The following is a 21201-nucleotide window of genomic DNA, read 5'->3' as shown; positions in this document are numbered from 1 at the left end:
CAGTAAGATTCTTCTAGACTTTGCCTTTAAATAGAATATAACTGTTGAAAACTGACCTCTAACGGTAATAATAGCGCCAAAGGTTATTTTCCTATTTTAATTTTTGTGGAACAAATAAGATATTTGCTCATTTAGGACTGTAGTTAGACAATCACAAGTAGTTAGTAATTATTTTTATTCTATCTTAGTTTTCTCTTATCGAGAGGTAAGCGTGTCTCACTTTTCTCGTCTTGTTTGTCAAGGACTCAGTACATTGAATGAACAACTCAACGCACAGATAATTAACCCAATTATTACTGAGCTTATAATTTCAGTTACATAAATGTTTGCATTGGTTTCGTGATAGAAAATCCATTGAACCGGTTAACAAATCGACCCATTAAATACCGAAATCGAACCCAACGAACACGGCCTAGGCCCGCACGATCCGTGCCGGTTTACATAATAGTTTTTAGTCATGAACAGGAAATCGCTAGAATAGCTGTTCAAGTTGTGCGACAGTTATTCAATCTTCAACCACAGTGTCGAAAATAGGAAAAAATCGAGAAAGTCGTGTAATCGTAGGAAGGCGAATCTATTAAATACATTTCTTATCACAAAAGTATCGGCGGATTATGAAATTGGATTTGAAATCAAAGTTGAAATGGGAATAGAAATCAGACTTGTAGTTGGAGTAGAAATCGGAGTTAGAATCGGAATGAACATAGGACGTTAAATTAGACTGCAATTTGGATTTGGTTACTTAAAGCCTACTTCGTGTTGTTGGTTTCTTTGTTTTCTTTTCTTTTTTTCCTTGTCTCGTTTTTCCTCTTGTTCTTTCTCGTTTTTCCACTTTTTCAGTTACGTGTTCTATCCTTTTTCTACTCCATTCTTCCAATACTTGCCGTTTTTTTCTCCTCTTCTCTTAAGTGTTTCTTTTTTTTTTGTCCAGCAGTTTCCTCTTTTTCACTTACCCTTTCTAGTCCTAGTTTTCATTTTGTTTTTAGTTTTTTTCTTCCGTTTTTCCTCATTTTCATTTCCTTTACTATTTTTTCGTTCTCAGCTATTCCGTTCTTCCACTTCTTACGCCCTGCTTTTCTGCCACGTTTAGATTTTCTTTTCTGATTTCTCCATTTTCCCCCTTGTTTTGTTTTTGTTTCACAATTTTTCGGCTCTCGTATTTTCTCCTTTTCTTTTCCACCTTTCGTATTCCGTTTTTTCTTCTTCATTTTTCACCTTCTCTTTTTCTGTCCAATCACCTTATTATTGCTTCATTTTTCTTTTTTCCACGTTCTTTTTTCTTTGTTTTTGCGACCCGTTTTGCCTCATTCAGTCACGGTTTTAATATCGTCTCTCTCTCTCTCTCTCTCTCTCTCTCTCTCTCTCTCTCTCTCTCTCTGTATCTATCTCGTGTTCTGTCTCTTTATATCTATCTAACTATCCATATTCGTGTTTATTTATAGGATAAATCAGAATAATCTCGCCTAATCTAATCTATAATATATCCTAATATATTTATAGATGAGTTGGCGTGAAATCCGTCATAAGCTGGAATCAAAAAAGTGCCCAATTTAGTGGGTTTTCTACGAATTTAAACCAAGTTTACTGCTGACGCTCAAAAATCAGGATCTACTACTTCCGTAAAAATGGCTCCCCAATCACCAGTTTTACAATTTGAAGAACCGTGTAGGCGTTCCGAAGTTGTGGCGGAACATACATTAATGCTCACGTTTAATGTATTTTTTCTAGCGTCTTATGATTTCATTTTAGCATTTCCTGTCTTTAGCATTTTTGTTCGAATAAATCGCCCCTATAATCTGAGAGTGTCAAAAGTTAGTCATGGCTTATTATGATAAAAATAAAAAAATAACTTTTTTGTGCTAGTAGTAGGAAACGTTGTTTCTTCAGCAAAGTAGTAGAAAATGTAAAAACAAGTAAATTTGCTGAAGAAATAACATTTTTAGCTCTTACCAGCGCAGTTAGTTTTAATAAAATTAATTAACTAAAGTGAGAGTTTTTTAGTGGACGCCGTGTCTCCCCGATCGGTGTAATAAAGCCGACCTCGAGAAGGAGAATCTCTCCCTGTAGATCGAGCTAGCTAAGGAAAAAGATATCGTGAGTATCCACCCCGGAAGTCCCCCGTGGTTCGACCAGGAACTTGGGGTTGTAGCGAGAGACCCCTCCGGTCCTCCGATTAACAAATAAGTGATAACTTTGTACAGAAAGATCCTATAGATTCGCGGCCTTCTACAGAAACGTGTGTTTTGAGTGCTTTCATAATTGCCTAGAACAATACGTTCTTGTAAAACGCAACCAACAAAAACTATGCATGAAAAACTAATTTTTGAAGAAGTTCCAAAGAAAATGTTCAGTAAAACTTTACACCCGAAAGAGATAGAGATATTATTTCTTCAGCAAATTTGTTAAGCTTTATATTTGCTATAGCTTTGCCGAAAAAACTATGCCTGTATTTTCCAATACAAAAAAGTTATTTTTTTATTTTTATCATTATAAGCCATGAGTAACTTTTGACTTTTGATATTCCTACGAACAAAAGTTCCGAGGTCACTATATTGCTAAAATGAAAATAAAACACGGTAGGAAAAAAGTTCCATTTTTCACCCTTGTGGACCATTCTGCGCACTTGCACAGAGTGCAATCCCATGGCAAAAAATATGAAGAATATGATTCGATATATTTGAATCGTTTGTTTGAGAAACCCAACAAGCACCATTAGACATGATTCAATTTTCATGACTTTTTGGCAGTTTTGAATCCTAGGTACATGTTCTATTAAAATTCCAAACATAGTTAGTTCCACGAACCCCGTTATAACCCCTTATAAAATATTTCGAGTTGCTTCTTGTTGCTTTTCAACAAGTGGAGTTTCTTAAGCAAACGATTCGCTTAGATTTTTGAACCATGCTTGACAGAAGGGTTATTTTCAACCGGAGAAGAAATAATTACTGGCCTGTCATATTTTACTAAAAGTTAAAAAAAACTTCACCAAATGGTTTACAACTCTAATCTGAATCTTACGGCAGAAAAAAAACAAAGTTCTAAAAATAAAAATATGGTTCGACCTAGTTCAATCAATTGCATCAGAAGTATGTACAAAGTAATTATTTTGGAACAAAATGAATTTATTGGACACGACATATACCTGTAGCTATCACCCGGTTGAACGCAGTCCGGTGCAGAAATGAGTTTTTAATTATGAATGAAAGGTTTGTCTCCTTCACTTTCGGTGGTCTTCGCTACCATCGCCTTACTGCCGGGGAGTTTCGTTAGGTGAATGAATGAATGCATGAATAAATGAGTTGAATGAAAGTTGGCTTCGCTAAGTGCGATAGTCAGGTGTTCGGTAAAAGAAAAAAACATACGGGGAAACAATGTCAAACCAAACTAACTGTCGGCGGATGACGTAGGTACGTACAGCTTTGTTTGAGTAATTCCGGAATCAAATCAGTAATGCCGACACAAGGTGCAGGGTAGAAAATTAAATCCTACTGCAGTCGTGGTACCATCAGCTCTGAGCTTCAGGTAGTGAGTTTCCAATTGCATGTCAAATGAACCTCGCTGGCTGGCTGCGTACGTGACATGGGTGATGTTCATCAGTCGTGTGCTGGGCAATACGCACCAGAAGGAAGGAGACGACGAACGTGAGTCACTGACAAATGCTCAGATCGTAATGTGCACTCGCACTGAGCATTGCCAGTCGCCGCCGTCGTCGCCGTCGTCGTCAGCATAGGTATGTATACGGTGCAAGGCGGAGGGTTATTAGCATTTTCGTAGTGCGGTTTATAGCATTGACCTTGCCTCTCAACCAGCAGCAGCCTGGCATCCAGCGTGTGCCAGACGATCAGGTGTTGGTGATTTCGATACGATGATCATGATCACACGATGCCGGAGCTCTCTTCCGGCGGTACGTGGTTGGGAGGAGACGGTATACTTTTTGGAATTGAAATTGCACAATTACCAATTGTCGAAGATGGGTACTTCCGGTTTGACCGAGAGGTGTGGATAACTTACAGTATCGAATTCATATTCGTTTTATTTCAATGCTTGATTGATAACCAAAAAAATGTAGATCTTATCTCGCAGAACCAAATTTATTAAGACAAACTTTCAAACTGCAGCATAAATGTTATCATTTTAGAGACAAGGTAAAATTTTCCTGATGACGATGAAATCAGCTTTTGCGATCTAATGGAACACTAAACGTACAGATGAAACCAGTACACACCTGATTCCATTGGGATTTTTGTGTCTCCTCTTTTGCAAATGACTACCGTTTTCCAGGTTGTATTTTTTTCGACTAATCAGCTGTTCCGCCTATGTTTGCCCTTCCCGTCCGGTGAGCGCGAGTTATCGCATTGCGGCGCATTCCCTTCGAGGCCGTTTCTCTTTTGCTCCAACCGACCCGTGGCCGTGCGCTTGCCAGCCCAATGCGGCACTGAACGTACAAAGCAGTGGAGCTGGAGAGGTTACGTGTCAACGCTGTTCGGCAGCAGGTGAAAATTGGCGCTTTGGTTAACCGCTAGCGCCGCTAAATTATGTCATTTTAATTACAATTGCGTTCTCAGGTAATCATTTTCTCCTGGGAAGAGCCGCAGCGTGATGCAATAAGTGTAAAACCGAGGGAACTAATGTTGAAGCTCTACAATGGAAGTCCATTTATTCGGCGGATGACGTCAAAAGAGTGCCAAAAATAGGCCAATTGTGGTTAACACTAATCGAAAACAGTAGAAATATCGACAAACACGCTATATATTTACACAAACCAACATATAGAATGAATTTGGTATTTTTTATTTCTTTGGCATTACATAGCCTGACTGAGTTCAATCTCCTGCAACAAGAGAGCCTCTAAAGTAGGTACTAAACATTGGTTACTCAACGGATACTAAAAATATTCACAAGCACAAAAAGTATTAGCAGAGTGTGGTACAATTATTCCACCTGATGACAGTACGTGTCTATTTTCAAAGGGTTAATGGCAAAATGTGATTTATTTCTCTGCACAGAGTGGTGGTTTCGCTGGTGCTCTTCAGTGAGATTATGAAAGGTACGGCTCTTGAGCACATAGTTTGCCGAACAATCGTCCGTTTCGTAAGTGCAACTAGAAAACGGCCAACGCCAAAAGCGAGTCTCAAAGTGCAGTGATAAATTATTCATTGTTATCGACGCACATGTTTGGCGTTTCTCCGGCTGTAGCCGCACTCCGTCGACAAACCCGGTACGGCCGGCGGTGGACCGATGGACAAACGAACGAGACGCTCGAAAGGCTCGCGGGTGGATTTCGTACATGCGCGACCCCATCCGTGACAGACTGCGCGCGCCGCCCGCCCGCCAGCGAGAGCGTTCCTACCGGCACACACTGGAGACATTTCGAATGCAAATCGGGCAAAGCTCGAAAAGTTCATTGGATTTACAATTGTTGTACAAAAAATGACTATGTTAAGGATGTTCTCGAATTTTTTATATTTTCATTTTTTTACTAAATAATTAGGTGAAATTTCGGTAAGGAGCGGGGAGTGTATAAATAAGAGACATGTAGCAAAGGTTCAAACTTGCTAAAATATCACGAACAGGAACATTAGCTTATTTAAGGGAATCTTTAAGCACGGATCTAGCGGCATGGTATGTTGGGCATTGCCAAATGACATGTTCTATGTCATGATGACCCTCTCCACAAGTACAATGTTTACCTTCTGAGAGACCTGTACGATATAAATGTGCCTCGAACCAGTAGTGGTTTGACATAATTCGAGACATCACACAGATAAAGTCACGATTCACATTAAAAGTTTTGAACCAGGGTTTAGTTGATACTTTGGGAATAAAGGAATGTAACTATCTTCCTAGTTCTCCATTGTCCCAAGAGTTTTGCCAACTAATTAACCCTCTAACGGGCAACACCATAAAAACGATGCGATCAAGCTAATGACTATTTTATCATGAAAGTACCCACAAAAAAACCTTAAGTTCTGATTTTCATGCAAAAATAATTATCTGGAGGAGCGCCAGGCAAGAAAAAGTCCAATTTCTCTTTTTCTTTTTTCATGCCTAACGCTCTGCCCAGATATTTTTTCAATTCAGATATATTACAAAATTGAAATAATGCATGAAATTTACTCATAGAAACATTTTTTAGGTCAATCATTTTGTTCTAGATGTCCTTTTCCTTCAAAAGTAAAAAAGGGAATATTCGCGCATTAATTATTTTCGGAATTTTTCGGAATTTTTGTTTTTGAAAGTTGATAACTTTTGAAAGCATGGTCAGAATGTTATGATATTAGTATCAAAATGTCAAGAAATTTGTTCTGAACACATTTTGAAGTTTGCCAATTAAAAACAAATTTCGTATGCGGCTCTGGAGCTCCAAAGGCGAAGGCCGTCTACAGACGGTCTTACCCGTTAGAGGGTTAATGTCTTCTGACGTAAAGAAGCATAATATTCGTTAAAGGCGATAGGTCTCTCAAAAATTTCACCGATTATTGCCCCCAATTTAGCTAATGTGTCAGCCTTCTCATTTGCCAGTTATTAAACAATGGGAAGGTATCCACAAAAAAGTAATATGAAAACATTTTTCAGTTAAGGTACTTAAGCGCTCTCGTATTTTCCCAAAGAAATACGGGGTGTGATTTCTAGTACTTCCAAACTCATAGTGTGGGTTGAGTGCATACATCCTAAAGCAAAAGAAAACTATTTCATCCATATTAAATATACGTTTGAGGTTTCAGATAGGACGTCCTGAACTACATATCAAAGGAAGTCATACGAACATACGACAGACCAGCATCGTAAATCGCAGCGAACTGAGTGGTTGAGTAGAATTTAGAAACAAATCGTCAAAATCTTCATAATATCACTTGAATGTGCATAACAGAATACTTTTACGAGCAATTTTATCACAAATGACTTAAAATTTGTTCCAAAACTAAGAAAAACATCCGAAGTTACTGCAAGCAAGAATAACCGCGTAACAGTCAAAGCATGCCTTGATCCATTTGCGTTGCTGGGGACTTAGCAGTGTTTACAAGAGCACGTGTCGTTTTTGTTTTGATAATTCACGTACTCGTTTATTTCAACTTGTTTAAAATGTCCGTACTGGACCATCTGAAAATTCGCGGGAGTGAGAATAGTTCTGAAGATCAACTTTAAGTTTCTAGTAGTAATTTAGTACTGAAGGATGGTGATATGTACGCTAACGTATAAAGCTTCAATGTAAGCTTGTAAACGCGTGTGTTCAAGTGAATTCAAAATGATCTTCAAAAATACTGACTATGTAAGCACCAGTTTTATAAAACTAGCCTGAATATTCGAAACTTGTTTTGAAAAGCCAGTAATTACGAAAATTAAGATCAAAAACACACCTTTTTGTGACTTTAGTATAATGGTAATGGTACTTACTACATAAGCATAATTTGTTAATTTATATCAAAAATACTATGCACGTGTGATATTTGCGGTGGTTCGAAAATTACGTTACAAACTTGAATTTATACAAATACAGTCCCCAAGTTGATAAGCATTTCTACTTACCAAATTACAAATTATAAAATATATCGTCCATTTGAATTGTATTTAAACTTTTCTTTGAACTGTTTTGACTGGAAAATCCTCCTAGCCATTTCATCTTTTATTTATAATTTGTTATTTTGTGTTTATAGTGGGGTTGCATGACGGGGTTTGGTTCAACTCAGAAACTGTTCACTTTCCTGGGTGTATCCGAAACGCTTCCAGAACGTATCCGAATGTGACTAATGTACCTCCTGGACACTTTTTGTAATGATAAATGAACTAGTTTTGCAATTCCCAATACTTAGAAGTGTCGCATGATGGGTTTGCTATAATTCAAGGTGCTTCTTTGTTCAAGTTCCATATATATTGGAACTTATTTCGGCCATATCTTCGGAACCGTACACCCGATCCAAATTCTGCTCAGTAGCGTTCTTCTAGACCATAAAACTTTCCGATTGATTGTTGTTGATGCAGTTGTTGCAGTCAAATCAATCCAGGCATTACCAAAAAACAGATGTTTATTTTTATATTTTTACTACTGGAACTGTTATGCGTTTATTTGTACCGAGAGACTGACATAGTTTTGTATTTTTTTCAACAATTTGGGAGCAAACATAATTTTATTATTATTGTTATTTTATTGTTGTTAAATAATTGATAGATCATTCCTAGGCTTATTTCAAAAGTGGTGAAATATCACATGGGACTGTTATGCGTTTATCGACAGCATGGTTATGTTTTCATATTTCATGGCCTGCTGCCTAAGTTTTGGCAGCAACACCTTGCAAATAAAAAAAAACATGGGGTGATGGTGAAATTCTGTTTTCGGACGCAAACATGTCCCTGCTACAGAACCACCACAACCTACACAATGATCGAATACATGCAGCACGCCTTTCTGATATTCCTCGGGACCAACTAGCTGTTCAAAGGTTCCAGAATGCTTTCAGGGCGATACTATGGAGATGTTCCTATAAAAATTAGAAGGTTCCATTGCTGTTCAATATGTGAAAATCAATCTATCTATCTTCTATCTTCTTCTATCTATCAGGGGGAGGAGGCTATAACTCCGAAATGCCTGGACGATTCTTTATCAAACTTGGCATACATGTCCTTGGCATACAAGGGAAACAGAACTGAAGGGGTTGACAAAAGGGGTGGGATTCATAACAGGGTGAGGCTCCGAAATGTTTGCACGGTTCTCCCATAAGTGACGGTGGGATAGGAAGGGGGGAGTAACGCCCACATGACTGTAGGGGAAAAATGTATAATGTGCCCCCCTAAGAATAAATGGATATATCTTAGTCATACTTCCAACGAGTAACATGTAAACTACGTATAATTGTTAGTTTTTAAGTTGAAAGTCTATTGCAACTGTTTAGATTAGTTGGTATTGCAGAATAAAAGTGCTACGAATTATTTATTAACGACGTCTAAATTTTAGGTTCTTCAACTATGCCGGGCAAAATGCCCTAGCTGCGGTATAAAATGCCCCATGCAGACTGGGTAATATGCCCCATTTGACCGAAACTAGATTTGTTTTATATAAAAAAAAAACTACACAGCAGTCCCCGAATAAGGCGGTTTCGATTAAGAACGTTTTTATTAAGGACGGTGATCCCGAGTGATTCCATTAAGGCGGTCGAACGTCATTATTGGAGTCTACGAGCATATGGGATTTGACTTAATTGGTACCAACATGGAATAACTCGTTATCTTGACTGCATAGAACGTTGCGGTCTTCAAGAAGGTTATTCACATGACTGCCACCTTTAAGATGGTATGGAAAGAAGTGCAGAATCATCTCACTGCGTGGCGCTAGCGTATATGCAATCATTTTATGAAACCTGTATCTCGCGCTGCTGACTATCTAGTTTCGATCTTCGGGAAGGTTACTCGTATGACTGCCACCTTCAACAAGGGATGGAAAAAATGCAGAATTATCTCGTTACGTGGCGCTAGCGTATATGTAATATACTTATACAGGCTGTATCTGAGCTTTTTTACTGCTAGCATTAAACTAGCAAGACACAAAAAAAATATACTGCATTACGAGCCATCTATGCCATCTATGCAAAAACCTACTAAAAGAAACAAAAAATCGAAAGAAATTTTTTTGCCGATTTTCAAAAATTCCATGTTTGAATTTCTATTTCTGTTCATGTTAAGCGTTAATACTCCTTACACCCATTTCACGAGTTCTTTTGGCTGTAGAGCTCACAGACAATTGATTTAATAAAAAAAATTGACTTATATTCCACCAATTATTTTTTTGCCCCCCGATTTTTCAAGGCAAGCCAAAGGAGGAGGATGGGGGACAAAAACTTTAAAAGAAAATTGCAATTGTCTTATATATTTTTTCAGGAATCGTTGAGAATGTTTGGAAATGTTGAGCTGGAAATATGTGCACGTGACTGAGACCCATGGAATAAGTGAGTTGGTGAGATTCTATGGTCATTAATAGATAGTAGATTGCCACGATTTTTTTGCAATCAGTGAGAAAAAAAATTGAGCATTGAAGTTCGTGATTTGTCATAGTTTTGTAGTAGTGAGACAATTCTGCAGTTTTTTCCATCCCTTCTTGAAGGTGGCAATCAAATGAATAACCTTTCCGAAGACCACAACTTGCTAGATAGTCAGCAGCGCAAGATACAGCCTGTATAAGAAGATAACATATATGCAAGCGCCACGTAGAGAAACAATTCTGCATTTTTTTCCGTCCCTTCTTAAAGATGGCAGTCAGATGGATAACCTTCCCGAGAACCGCAACTGGCTAGATAGTCAGCAGCGCGAGTCCCTAATAGCAGTCTTACTGGGGAGTTTGCTGTATATTGAAAACATCTAAAAAATATTACCTATAGGAAAACAGGGTCAATTTTATTTATTACAGAAATAACAAATTTAGCGATTTTCATAAAATATATGTAAGCGGATTAACAACAAAGAAAACAACTCATAGATTCATCAGAATTCTGACAATGAGTGTGAAACCATTCACTACATGTAATACATTTTTGCCATCCATCTCCGTTTATTGAGTTGCTGAATAGCCAACCACATGTAGGGCAGATGATATCTTCTAATTTACCCTCTGTTTTAGAATGGGGTTTACGGTTAGGTCTTTTCTTGATGCTTTTTATATCCTTGGACGCATGAGCTTGTTTAAGCTGCTTCCGATATGGGGAAGGCGTTAAGTCTGCACATTCGTCCTTCTTTCTATTGCTGTTACGTTTCTTTTGTCTATGTGCATGTGGGTCTGGTTTGAGATCATGAATTGGCGGCGGAGTATCGAAATTTCCAGAGCGATTCAATTCTTTTAAAAAATCGCGATCTCATCGACGGCGTTTTGGCTGGGCAACATGTTCTGATGGAGTGAGGTTTTCCTGGTTATCGGATAATTTTTGCTTATGGCTGTTATTAATCCTGGAGGTTTGATAAAACACGTTTGACGATGACGGCTGTGGATCCTCTTTTGGTTGTTCGTTATTTTTAAAAAGACTGGTTAAATTTGTGTCACTTTGATGAAGCATTGATGAATCTGTGAAGTTTGGAGGCTCTAAAGCTGTTTCCTCGATACATGAGGAAATAGGATTATCATCATCGGTTTCTTGTACGACGAGTGATGTGAGGTTACCGTTTTCATCTACAAAATAAAATGTATTTAAATCCGTAGTCATGTCTTCTGAAACACTACATGGCTCTATAGTGGTAGCATCGATGGCAAGAGCAGTATCGTTGCATGAAAGTTGCTGAAGATTGAAAGGCTGATTTTGATCCAGGCTGAAGTGTGGATATGCTGCAGTACTAGTGGCTTCAATATTCAAGGAAGAAACATTATTATTATCATCGTTGGAATGTTTTAAAAGGTCAGAGGAGGCAAAATCGTTATCCGAAAACACATGTCGGCTGAATGGATATATGCCAGTTTTCCGAAAACCATTTCGAGCCACGGAGATAGTTGCAGCTTCAGTGTAGGCTTCATTAACTATTGCAGCAACATTATAAACCGTAACAGGGTTGCCGTTGTTTCGTTTCATAAATGAATCCAAAGCTTTTGAGTAGTACGCTTTGAACGGTCCCATGAACGAAACGTCTAGTGGCTGAGTTTTATGGGATGTGTGAGGAGGAATGGATAGGACACGAACATGGTTAGCTTTTGCCTTCTCCAACACTTCCAAATTTTTCGTGTGGCTCGAGTGGCCGTCCAAAATAAGGAGTACCGGATCCTCAGCTGTCGGATGGGCAAACAACAGAAAATGATCAAACCAACGTGAAAAGGTGTCCATGGTACTCCAACCATTGGGGTTACTTGCAAAAATCGATTCGGGTGGAGCACCCACCTTCAACGCATCATTCATTCGTTGACTCGGAAAAATGAATAATGGTGGCAAAAATTGGCCAGATGCCGACATGGCCATCGTTATAGTCGTATTGACACCTCTTTCTGCCGATACAAGTCTACCAACTTGATGTTGGCCCTTTTTTGCCATCACTTTAATATTCCGTGTCTGAACCTAAAATAAAAAAATTAAGGTAACAAATGTTCAACAATGATAATAACTTCACATACCGTGCTGACACCGGTCTCATCAACATTCCATATCCTGCTTGGTGGGTAAGCATGCTGAGCGTAAATACGTTCTAAGAGATCGGCGAACTGAGGAGTGGTTTTTCTGTTAAAGCCTTTGGCCCGTGCGAGTGACGTATTTTCCGGTGTACGGAGAGTAAGTGTTTTATGACGTCGCAGAAAACTTTTCAGCCAATCTCGTCCCGCTAATTTACATCGTTTGTCAAACGGGTGCTGGATTTCATTTTTCTCAGCCATTTGGTATGCCAAGCTGCGCATCTCTCTAGACGATAAACCGTGAAAACATTCACTCATTTGGATTGCATACGTGGCCAGCTCCTCCTCCTGTTGTAGCGAAAAAACTGTGGCAAAACTTCCTAGCGGTGGCAGCGTAATTAGTTTTGGATCTTCCGTCTTTTCCAAATACCGCCTTAGTGTACGCTTTGGAATACCGTACATATTTGCAGCCTGATTTTTTGACAAACCATTGTGAACTGCGGATATGGCTTGAGACATGTTTTCGATTTTCCACAATCGGTGTCTGGGTTCTGGTTTTGGTTTCCGTGACATCTAGAACATACGAAAAAGGTATGTTTACACATTCGCAGTATCAATGGGGCACATTACACCACCACAAGTGGGGCATTATGACCGAGTTTGACTTGTTATAAAAAATTATAAATACTGAAGCAAATTCAGCGTTTCTTACCGTTTTTCCACCGGAGATAACTTTTTAGAACGTCACTTCACACAACTGAAACACAGCAACCAGTTCCTTACAGATTATAACACTTAAAAAGCTTACGAGAACGAACCGAAAAGTTAGATCGTGAGCTGCTCGAAATGAAATTTATTTTTGTTTTTGTTTTACAGCAAGTGACAACTGTCAAACTTGCATAGTAGGGTGGGTCCATCAATTGCTTGGGTTACTCGTTAATATTACATTTTAATTTGTGCTAATTTACGAAAAAAGCAGGTGGGGCATTTCGCCCCGCCGGGGCACGTTATACATATTTCCCCTAACAATTTATCCGTACAACAGCAAAATCAAAATACGAAACAGCAATCCTCGCAGCTGTAGATTTGTCAAGTGTAATTATGTACCGAATCAAAGTGACCCGTATAAAAAGAAGTATTTGCTTCCCATCGTCAAAAAACACTACAAGAATGCATCATACAGCTTCCAACAAGATTCTGCACCGTCTTACCAGGCGAAAGCTACACAAGCTTGAACTATTTTATTTCTTGGAAAGAGTAGCCTGCCTTCTAGGATTACTTTCTTCTTCTTCTTCTTCTTCATTACTTCTAGGATTCTTTCAAGGAACGTTTACAGAACATTTGGGATAAAATGCCTCAGGATATCGTGCGTATCAGCTGTTAAGCTGTTAAACGCCCTTTATATTATAGGACTTTATTGAAAACGAGTTGAGTTCTGGACGCCAGTCATTGAGTTTTCATTTGGGACCATGGTTTATTTAGATCTTAGGGTATTAAGCTACTTTCAGTTTGAACAATTAAAGTTGCAGTCATAAAAAGGAGGTTCCGTTTTTGTAAACTATTCTCCTCCGTGCCATGTTGTATTACTTTTCTGGCGTGATTTATTCCGCACTCTAATAAACGTCACCGGTTCGGTTGCGGTTTGCACTCCACCACCGCCGTGTACGGGTGCGGGTGGCACTGCTGGTAGTAAGAGTTCCAAACAGATGGACAAACGCCGGACGGACATGGCCGGCGATTTGCGATTGTTGTGCATTGCATTAATTCAATCATCCATCCACCGTCCGAGGTGAGTCGAGGCGCAACCGGAGCGCAGACCTTAAGCCACATAAGAAAGAAGTTATTGAACTGTCAGAGGGGCTTTGCACGCCGCTGCTGGTTATTCTTCCTGTACTGATACAATCCGACAGTGATTCTTATTTAACTTTTGAATTAGCCGTCTACTGCCGTGTAGAAATCATATTTCTTTTAATCAAACTAGTAGCAGTAGCAAAAGAAACTAGATTTATTGCTTTATTGATTGTGGTTGGCATGCGGGTGTGTTTGTAGGGTACAATTGAAGAAAAACTGCGTTGCTTCAAGTGTGCTTTCATAGTCGATTAACTGTAAAGTCATTTGGTATAAACGATACGCCTTTATTATAAAAATAATGAATAGAAATCTGGCTCGATCAATCAATCATAGCCAGCAGAAAACGCAGAATAGAAAACAGACTTCAACTTGATCAGAAACATATAAAATCTAGCATTGCTAAGCGCTGACAAAACGATTTTCAATCCCCCGAATTGTTTCTAGCCGACTATATAACATACCGCATAAAACAATACACCGTAAATTCCTTCCAACTCCTTCTGGCCACCCCCACAAGGCTCAACCACCCAAAGGTCAGCAAGAGTGTTGTGGCTTACAGTGTAGCAAAACGTTTATTTTTTTTTTGCGCCACGACAGATACAGAAAGCGATTGCTAATATGCCATCACCCGTCGAATTGCGCCAAGCCCCCATTTGTCAACTCATTATTCATCAATTCCCCCGAGTGCTCAGGCGATCGCGGATAAGCGAAGGGAATTGGCAATGATGTGAAGTCCGCCGCAGGAGCGCACAGTCGAAGCGCGTGATACTATTCAAGTTCACTAACATTTCTGTCACTCACTCACGCTGCACCGCGCTTCTGGGGCCCGCATCGATCGCGAAACCGGTTCGGCTAATGTCGCACTCGGACCACACCTGATTCCGTTATAATTTAATTGGTTCCACCGTCTTACAGCAATCAATATTGATGTTCTAATTCGTTTTAATAACCTTTTGTTTTTGTGTGTTCCTTCTTTTTCCATTGCAGCCACACTTCACTTCGATTCCTTCGACGTCGACCGAACCTTGGAACGGCGCAACAATTCGCTAGCGATGAAGAGCTTCATCGAGCGCCGGCAGCGGCTACCGGCGGCGCCGGGAATAACATCACTATCAAAGAGCTACTACTACTCCTCCTCCTTCTCCTCCTCGCCAGTCTCGTCATCGGCAGCATTCCCTGCCTTGCTCACACTGATGCTCCTCTGCACATCGATGTCAGTAGTACAAACAGGTAATTAGAGTCACGCATCTGTCGACACAATCATCCTCTCCCCGTCTCGGTCCGGCCATCGGTCGGATGATACTGCAGTCAGTATGACCCACACCCCGCGTGCCACCCATCGGCGTTGTGACCGGTCGGTCGGGTGGCGCTAAAGTAAGTGGTTGGCTAGTTGGCAAAACACTCCCAGCAGGGTAGCGGCGACTAACTGGTAGCAACCATGCAGTGTAATTTTGCATAGGTTGTACTAACTGAATGGAGATCTATGTTTGTTCATTTAAAAAAAAGGCAATTAAATTGTGAATTTAGATGATTTTTGTTGGAGTCTCAATATTTAAATTGTGACTTATGTAAGCCAAATATTCCTTTAAAGGATAACCTGGATTATACATCTTTTATAAGCCAGGTTTCATACTATGTATTGCGAAGCGCATAGAAATACTAGGACTGAGACTAGACTTGCTGCAACGACTATTACAATTTATACTACTTCGTCTTCACTTGCATTCATGTCTTCTGCATCTCAGCTTGATATGTCTACACTGTGGCATTTCTTACTTTACTAATTATTTCTGCGTTGCCAGTTCCAAAGAAGCACATTTACACCTTTGTCAATCCATCTCGAGAGGGTTAAGAACAGACACACAAGTGTCCGGGAAACAATTACCGAAAAAAAGTCACAACAACACATTTTTCAACAGATTAGCTTGTTTTTTCCAAATATCGAATATCCATACGATAAGTTCGAGGTCTCCAGTCTTCCCAGGACATTCCAATCGATTTTTTTTCTGATTCCTCATACATCGCTTATTTCAAAAGTTTTTACTTTCGATGTTAGCATAGTACAACAAAATTTGTTTTAGTAAATTGTAAACAAATTTATGAATTAAAGCTTCATAGATCAGGTACCAAGGGGCATATTTTTGTTGTATAAGTAAATATGCTCAACAAATGCCCGAAGAATATAATCTGGAAAAAGATTTTCCCAACATTTTCACCCTTTTCGTACTGTCTCGGTCTTCAGAAAACTCCGGTGCAGACCCAGAGCTGGAAACCATTTTTTCTCTACCGTGAATTGACTGAGGGTTTTGAAGCGTTTTAGTAGAATACGAAACTTTTTCAAATTAAATTCCACTGTTACTATTTATTCGCGACAGATACGTATTTTGTTTAAGACTTGCAGGCTTTTTCAGTCTCTGTTTTCGAACTACGCGTAAAATACGTACCGTAAATTCGGATGAAATAGATCACTTTTTCGAGAATTTCCTAAATATCTTTGAATAGAAACATATTAAAGAAGATGATTCAATTTAAAATAAGTACTGTAGTGCTGAATGCACGACAGTATCATGTACAACTTATATAAATAGTTTTATTTTAGAAAATTACATTTGCGGGTGAAATTGATCACATAGAAATCAAGAGGATATTGCTATCAAATCCTGTTCACTGACAGCAATAAACTAGCGTGCAGTATAAAATCTGGCATAATCGTAGAGTAGAGTAGAGTAGAGTAGAGTAGAGTAGAGTAGAGTAGAGTAGAGTAGAGTAGAGTAGAGTAGAGTAGAGTAGAGTAGAGTAGAGTAGAGTAGAGTAGAGTAGAGTAGAGTAGAGTAGAGTAGAGTAGAGTAGAGTAGAGTAGAGTAGAGTAGAGTAGAGTAGAGTAGAGTAGAGTAGAGTAGAGTAGAGTAGAGTAGAGTAGAGTAGAGTAGAGTAGAGTAGAGTAGAGTAGAGTAGAGTAGAGTAGAGTAGAGTAGAGTAGAGTAGAGTAGAGTAGAGTAGAGTAGAGTAGAGTAGAGTAGAGTAGAGTAGAGTAGAGTAGAGTAGAGTAGAGTAGAGTAGAGTAGAGTAGAGTAGAGTAGAGTAGAGTAGAGTAGAGTAGAGTAGAGTAGAGTAGAGTAGAGTAGAGTAGAGTAGGATAGACAATACGGATAGGATCAAACGAAAATCCGAACGTAACAGAAAAGCAAGACATAATAAAAAGAAGAACGGAAGAAAAGGAGTTAATGGGATAGAAAACTAAAAACGAGGTTGGAAGAGAGGAAAACTTTCTGAAATGGAAGTAAAAAGATGAAAAGCGGTAGAGAAAATAGGAAAACGAGAGAAAAGTCAGGACTGGAAAGGGCGAAAAACGACAAGAGAAGAAACAATAGGCAGAATAAAGAAAAAAGGAGAGAGGAAAAGAGAGAAGACGAGACAGAAAAAGAAAAACAGCGTGACAGAAATAATAGGAAAACGCGAAAAAATTAAAGGGAAAACAAAAGAAACCGAATAGGAAAAAAATAATAGCGAGGAAGAAGGGAACCGACAGAGGAAACGAGGAAAACTGAAAAAAGAGGTCAAACGAAAAATAAAAGGAAAAAGATGTACATAACGGGAATGGGATTGGAAAATGGGATAGAAAAAGAAAAAAAGAAAAACAGGACAAAACGGACCAAAATAAACGGTAAAACTGGAGAGAAAAAGGCGAAAAACGGGAAAAGGGAAACCGTAGAGCAAAGGGAAAAATAAACCAATAATAGAAACAGACACGTTAGTAGAGTTAGAAAAGGGCGAAAAATGGAAATGAAAATGGAGTAAAAAGAATAAGACAGAAAACGGGAAAGAAAAGTACAAAAATGAGTAAAAAACAGGATTGAAAATAAGAAAAAAATGAACAGAAAACAAAGAAAACTGAAATAATGGAACAGAAAAACGGGAGAAATTGAGGAAAAGCAAAAAAACGAAGATAATTGAAAGCGAAAACCAATATAAAGGTACAGAAAGGAGAAAAGATGGAGCAAAAAATGAAAAAACGGGACTCGAAAAGCGAAAAAAGGTTTAGAAAAGAGGTAAAATGTGTTGCAGAGTAAGACGAATTATGTTAATCCTAATTTCAAGTAAAACTTGATGTCTAATTTCGGGTTCACGTCCAAATTCAAGTCTAATTTAATGTCCAATGTCGAGTCCAATTACATGTCCGATTTTAAACCTATTTTCAAGTGTAATTTAATTGCAATTTGAAGTTTAATTTAAACTGTAATTTCAAGTCTAATCTCAAGTCCAATTAAAATTTAATTTATTTCCAATTTTAAACTCAATTTCGAGCATCATATCAAATCCAAGATCATGTCCAATTTTAACTATAATTTCAAATTCAATTTCAAGTACAATTTCAAATGTCGGATTTCGCTTCCACTTTCAAGTAAAAGTTCCAGTTTAAATTACTTCAAATGTAAATCCAATTTCAAATCTTATTTCAATTGATCGAGTTAATTCGAATTGTTTCTAGTATGTTTCGCATATTTAAGTTATAAATTTTTGAAGTACTTAATTTACGAACAGATCGAAAGTTTTCAATAGAATGTTTTTGAAAACAATTACTACCCTGATCTGTTTCGGGGCGCTTAATAAAATTAAGGCTCGAACACATTGCAACGGAAATTTGACAAAAAAGTCATGAAAAACTCAAAGTTCCGGAACGTATTAAAACATTGCGTTTTTATTATATTTTCAACACTATTCTCAGCGTCGGAAAAAGCACAACAGCTGAGATCGTAAACCTTACGACCGTTTCCCGCCAGATAGATCGAACGTGGAAATCCGGATCACTGCAGCAGCGGCGGGAGAGATACGTAAGCACTGGAGTGTGTATGCAAATTTGCAACGCTGGATGGAATGCAATATGTTATTATATTGGCAAAGTTTATGCACATCTTTTTGTTGATTGAACACTAGATTGACGAGCGGTTAGCTATAATCAACTTAGTCAATTAGTTGCTTATTAAGTCAGGTAGTTAGTAAACTGACTGATCGGAGTCACAGTGCGCGGTATCTTCCGGATCTACTCGAGTTCGCGACTGGTATGTGAAGTCGTAAATCAGTGCTCGGTTTTGTGTTTATTAAAGCCGGACGCGTGGTTCCGAAATCCACGAAGTCATTCGAAGTAATAACTTTTAGCACTCGAAGAGCAATTTTCACCCACTTTTCCTAGGCATTGAATTATACTTGCTGTGTGGAAAATGCATGCCACTAGTGGTTTTATATAAAAAAGATTCTTTGAATGAAAATGTTTGGAGATGGATTTGTGAATTCTACCAAGACACTCGAAAATAATTTATAATATTTTTTTATTGAGTGAGTTTGTATTCGCATCACTCTTTCTTGTCATTGTTTAATATAACAAAAAACTAGTTTGGTCGTGAAAATACTATGATTTTACAAAAAAAACAAAGCTTCACTTTACTGTCAGGTAAATTTTTTACCACAGAGTAAGATCATTGAAACTATTGAGTCAACAAATTTGTATACAGCCAACGAACCGTTATGAGTGTAAATAGTTTATTTTAAATCTTTGCCGGTTTGCAAATCCATGGAATACGGACCTTCATTCGAGAACTTTTTTTCCAACACTATCAGCAACACAAATTATATTTTTCCAATTTACTACTTTGACACATGTTTCATCCAAGTTGGCACCGATCGTCCGTTCGATGTCTGTTCTCTGTGGTCAAAACCGCGAGTAAGCGAAGCGAAAGCATTTGTGCATAAGCTGTTGTTTTCTTGTTATGTCTTGTCGCGGGATGCAATGGTGTTTATACAAAAAAAAAACTATTTCTGAACCAGTCGGTCGAACGCAGTGTCGCATTGTCAATCGATCGATACACACCGGCTCGGTTGAAATGAGTCGCGCGGCCACAGAGAATTGCGTTCCAACAAGACCCTCCGCAACAACACATTATCGCTATTTTCAAACAAACTGCGGAGAGAAAACAAACTCGTCCTCAGCCTGTGGAAACATTCACCACTTTTTCTGACAGACACAAATGGTTTTAATGCTGAACCATTTGTCATTGCATTCGCAAATATTTGTGCTCATTTTCATACCTTTGTGACTTTGAATCGTCACAGTACTGGGTTAAGATCACAAATGCCGCACTCATCATTCCGTAAACAATTGATGGTGTATTCCTCACATTAAACAACAGTTTCTTTTTACAATCGATAGAACTAGGTAGTCCAAACAAAGATTCTAATCAAAGCACGGTAATAAACGCAAAGGTCGACCCAAAATAAACTCATACATAATCATTCCAGTCAGTGCTGACGACTGGCCGTTCTTTCGACCGTGACCTCGTGTGGCAGAAGAAAGTTCATAAACCATAATTTGCATCAGTCGCGTGTCGCTTGTGCCAAGTCGCCGCTTAGCTTTTCGCTTAGCTCAGCTTGATTGTTCTGGAGTTCAAGGTTATGCAACGGACACAGAACAGCGAGAACTGCACATAATATGCCAGCCATGGCTAGACCGACCGGTAAGGTGTCTATTGCCGCATCACCGCCGTGTAATGTCTGCGGAATGATTGCATCGTTTCAGTTTACTGCTGGATAAATCAGCAATTTGTGGTTTGTGGAGAATTATAGCGCGGTGTCCACTTTCAGTACGGGAATCGTACGTAATTGGAAGTTTGCTTAAAGTGAACGTGCATAATGTGTCACCCGCGTTGATTCGGAAAACTGAACGGCGTGAAATGAATTTCATATTTACTCATCCAATATTCTTAGAAAGTGACACTAGCATATCCGGATATAAAAAAGTTGGGACACCAAACCTTTCAGAAGAACGTTTTGGCCTGGAAAATCAAGTGAATAATCGTAGGAAGGCGAATCTATTAATACTTAACACAAAAATATCGGCCGATTAGACTGAAAACTGCAGACTTTCGGGTCCACTTGGATTTAAAATTAAAGTTGAGACTAGATCAAAGTAGAAATTAGAATTGGAACTAGAGTAGAAAGTTGGAATTACATTACAGATTATACTAGAAATTAGAGCTGAAATTGGACATGACTCATGTCATAAAACATTAACGGGAGATTAGCAGTCGTTAACTTTTCGTCGGAGAGCCCAATTTCGGAAGCAGTTCTTGGGCACAAAAGTGGGATTCTGTTTATAGAAATGTATTCACTGCATTCTTCTTGCCAATCTGAACACAGCGAATATATTTTCATGAACAAAATTTTTGTTTTAAACAAAAAAAACTGCTTTTCAATTTAGCAGAATCGATGACGACTAATTTCACCTT

General features: G+C 38.6%; 2 protein-coding genes across 3 annotated transcripts in view; one reads left to right on the top strand and one right to left on the bottom strand.

The window, feature by feature from the left end:
• Window positions 1-21201, top strand: part of LOC128741235 (uncharacterized) — a 54865-nt gene that overhangs the window by 19814 nt on the left and 13850 nt on the right. Inside the window, exon 2 of one of the 2 annotated variants that reach the window (XM_053836882.1) lies at window positions 14909-15151. In XM_053836882.1, coding sequence (XP_053692857.1) covers window positions 14974-15151 — 178 coding nt within the window. In that variant the 5' untranslated portion in view covers window positions 14909-14973. Of the gene's footprint in view, window positions 1-14908; window positions 15152-20374; window positions 20431-21201 lie in introns of those variants that run through there. The other variant, XM_053836883.1, reaches the window with a different exon arrangement.
• Window positions 10839-12589, bottom strand: LOC128741096 (uncharacterized). The gene is made up of 2 exons (XM_053836671.1): window positions 12077-12589; window positions 10839-12020 (listed from the first exon to the last, which is right to left on the bottom strand). Exons 1-2 carry the CDS (start codon window positions 12587-12589, stop codon window positions 10839-10841), a joined length of 1695 nt encoding a protein of 564 aa, XP_053692646.1.

Source organism: Sabethes cyaneus, chromosome 3 (genome assembly GCF_943734655.1).
Source record: "Sabethes cyaneus chromosome 3, idSabCyanKW18_F2, whole genome shotgun sequence".
Classification (NCBI taxonomy): Eukaryota; Metazoa; Arthropoda; class Insecta; order Diptera; family Culicidae; genus Sabethes; species Sabethes cyaneus.
This window is presented reverse-complemented; position numbering and strand designations above follow the sequence as displayed.

Coding starts and splice junctions, on each gene's coding strand:
- LOC128741096 (XM_053836671.1), bottom strand. CDS start 12,589: ATGTCTCAAGCCATATCCGCAGTTCACAATGGTTTGTCAAAAAATCAG. Junction 12,021..12,076: donor ATGAGACCGGTGTCAGCACG/GTATGTGAAGTT, acceptor TTTTTATTTTAG/GTTCAGACACGGAATATTAA.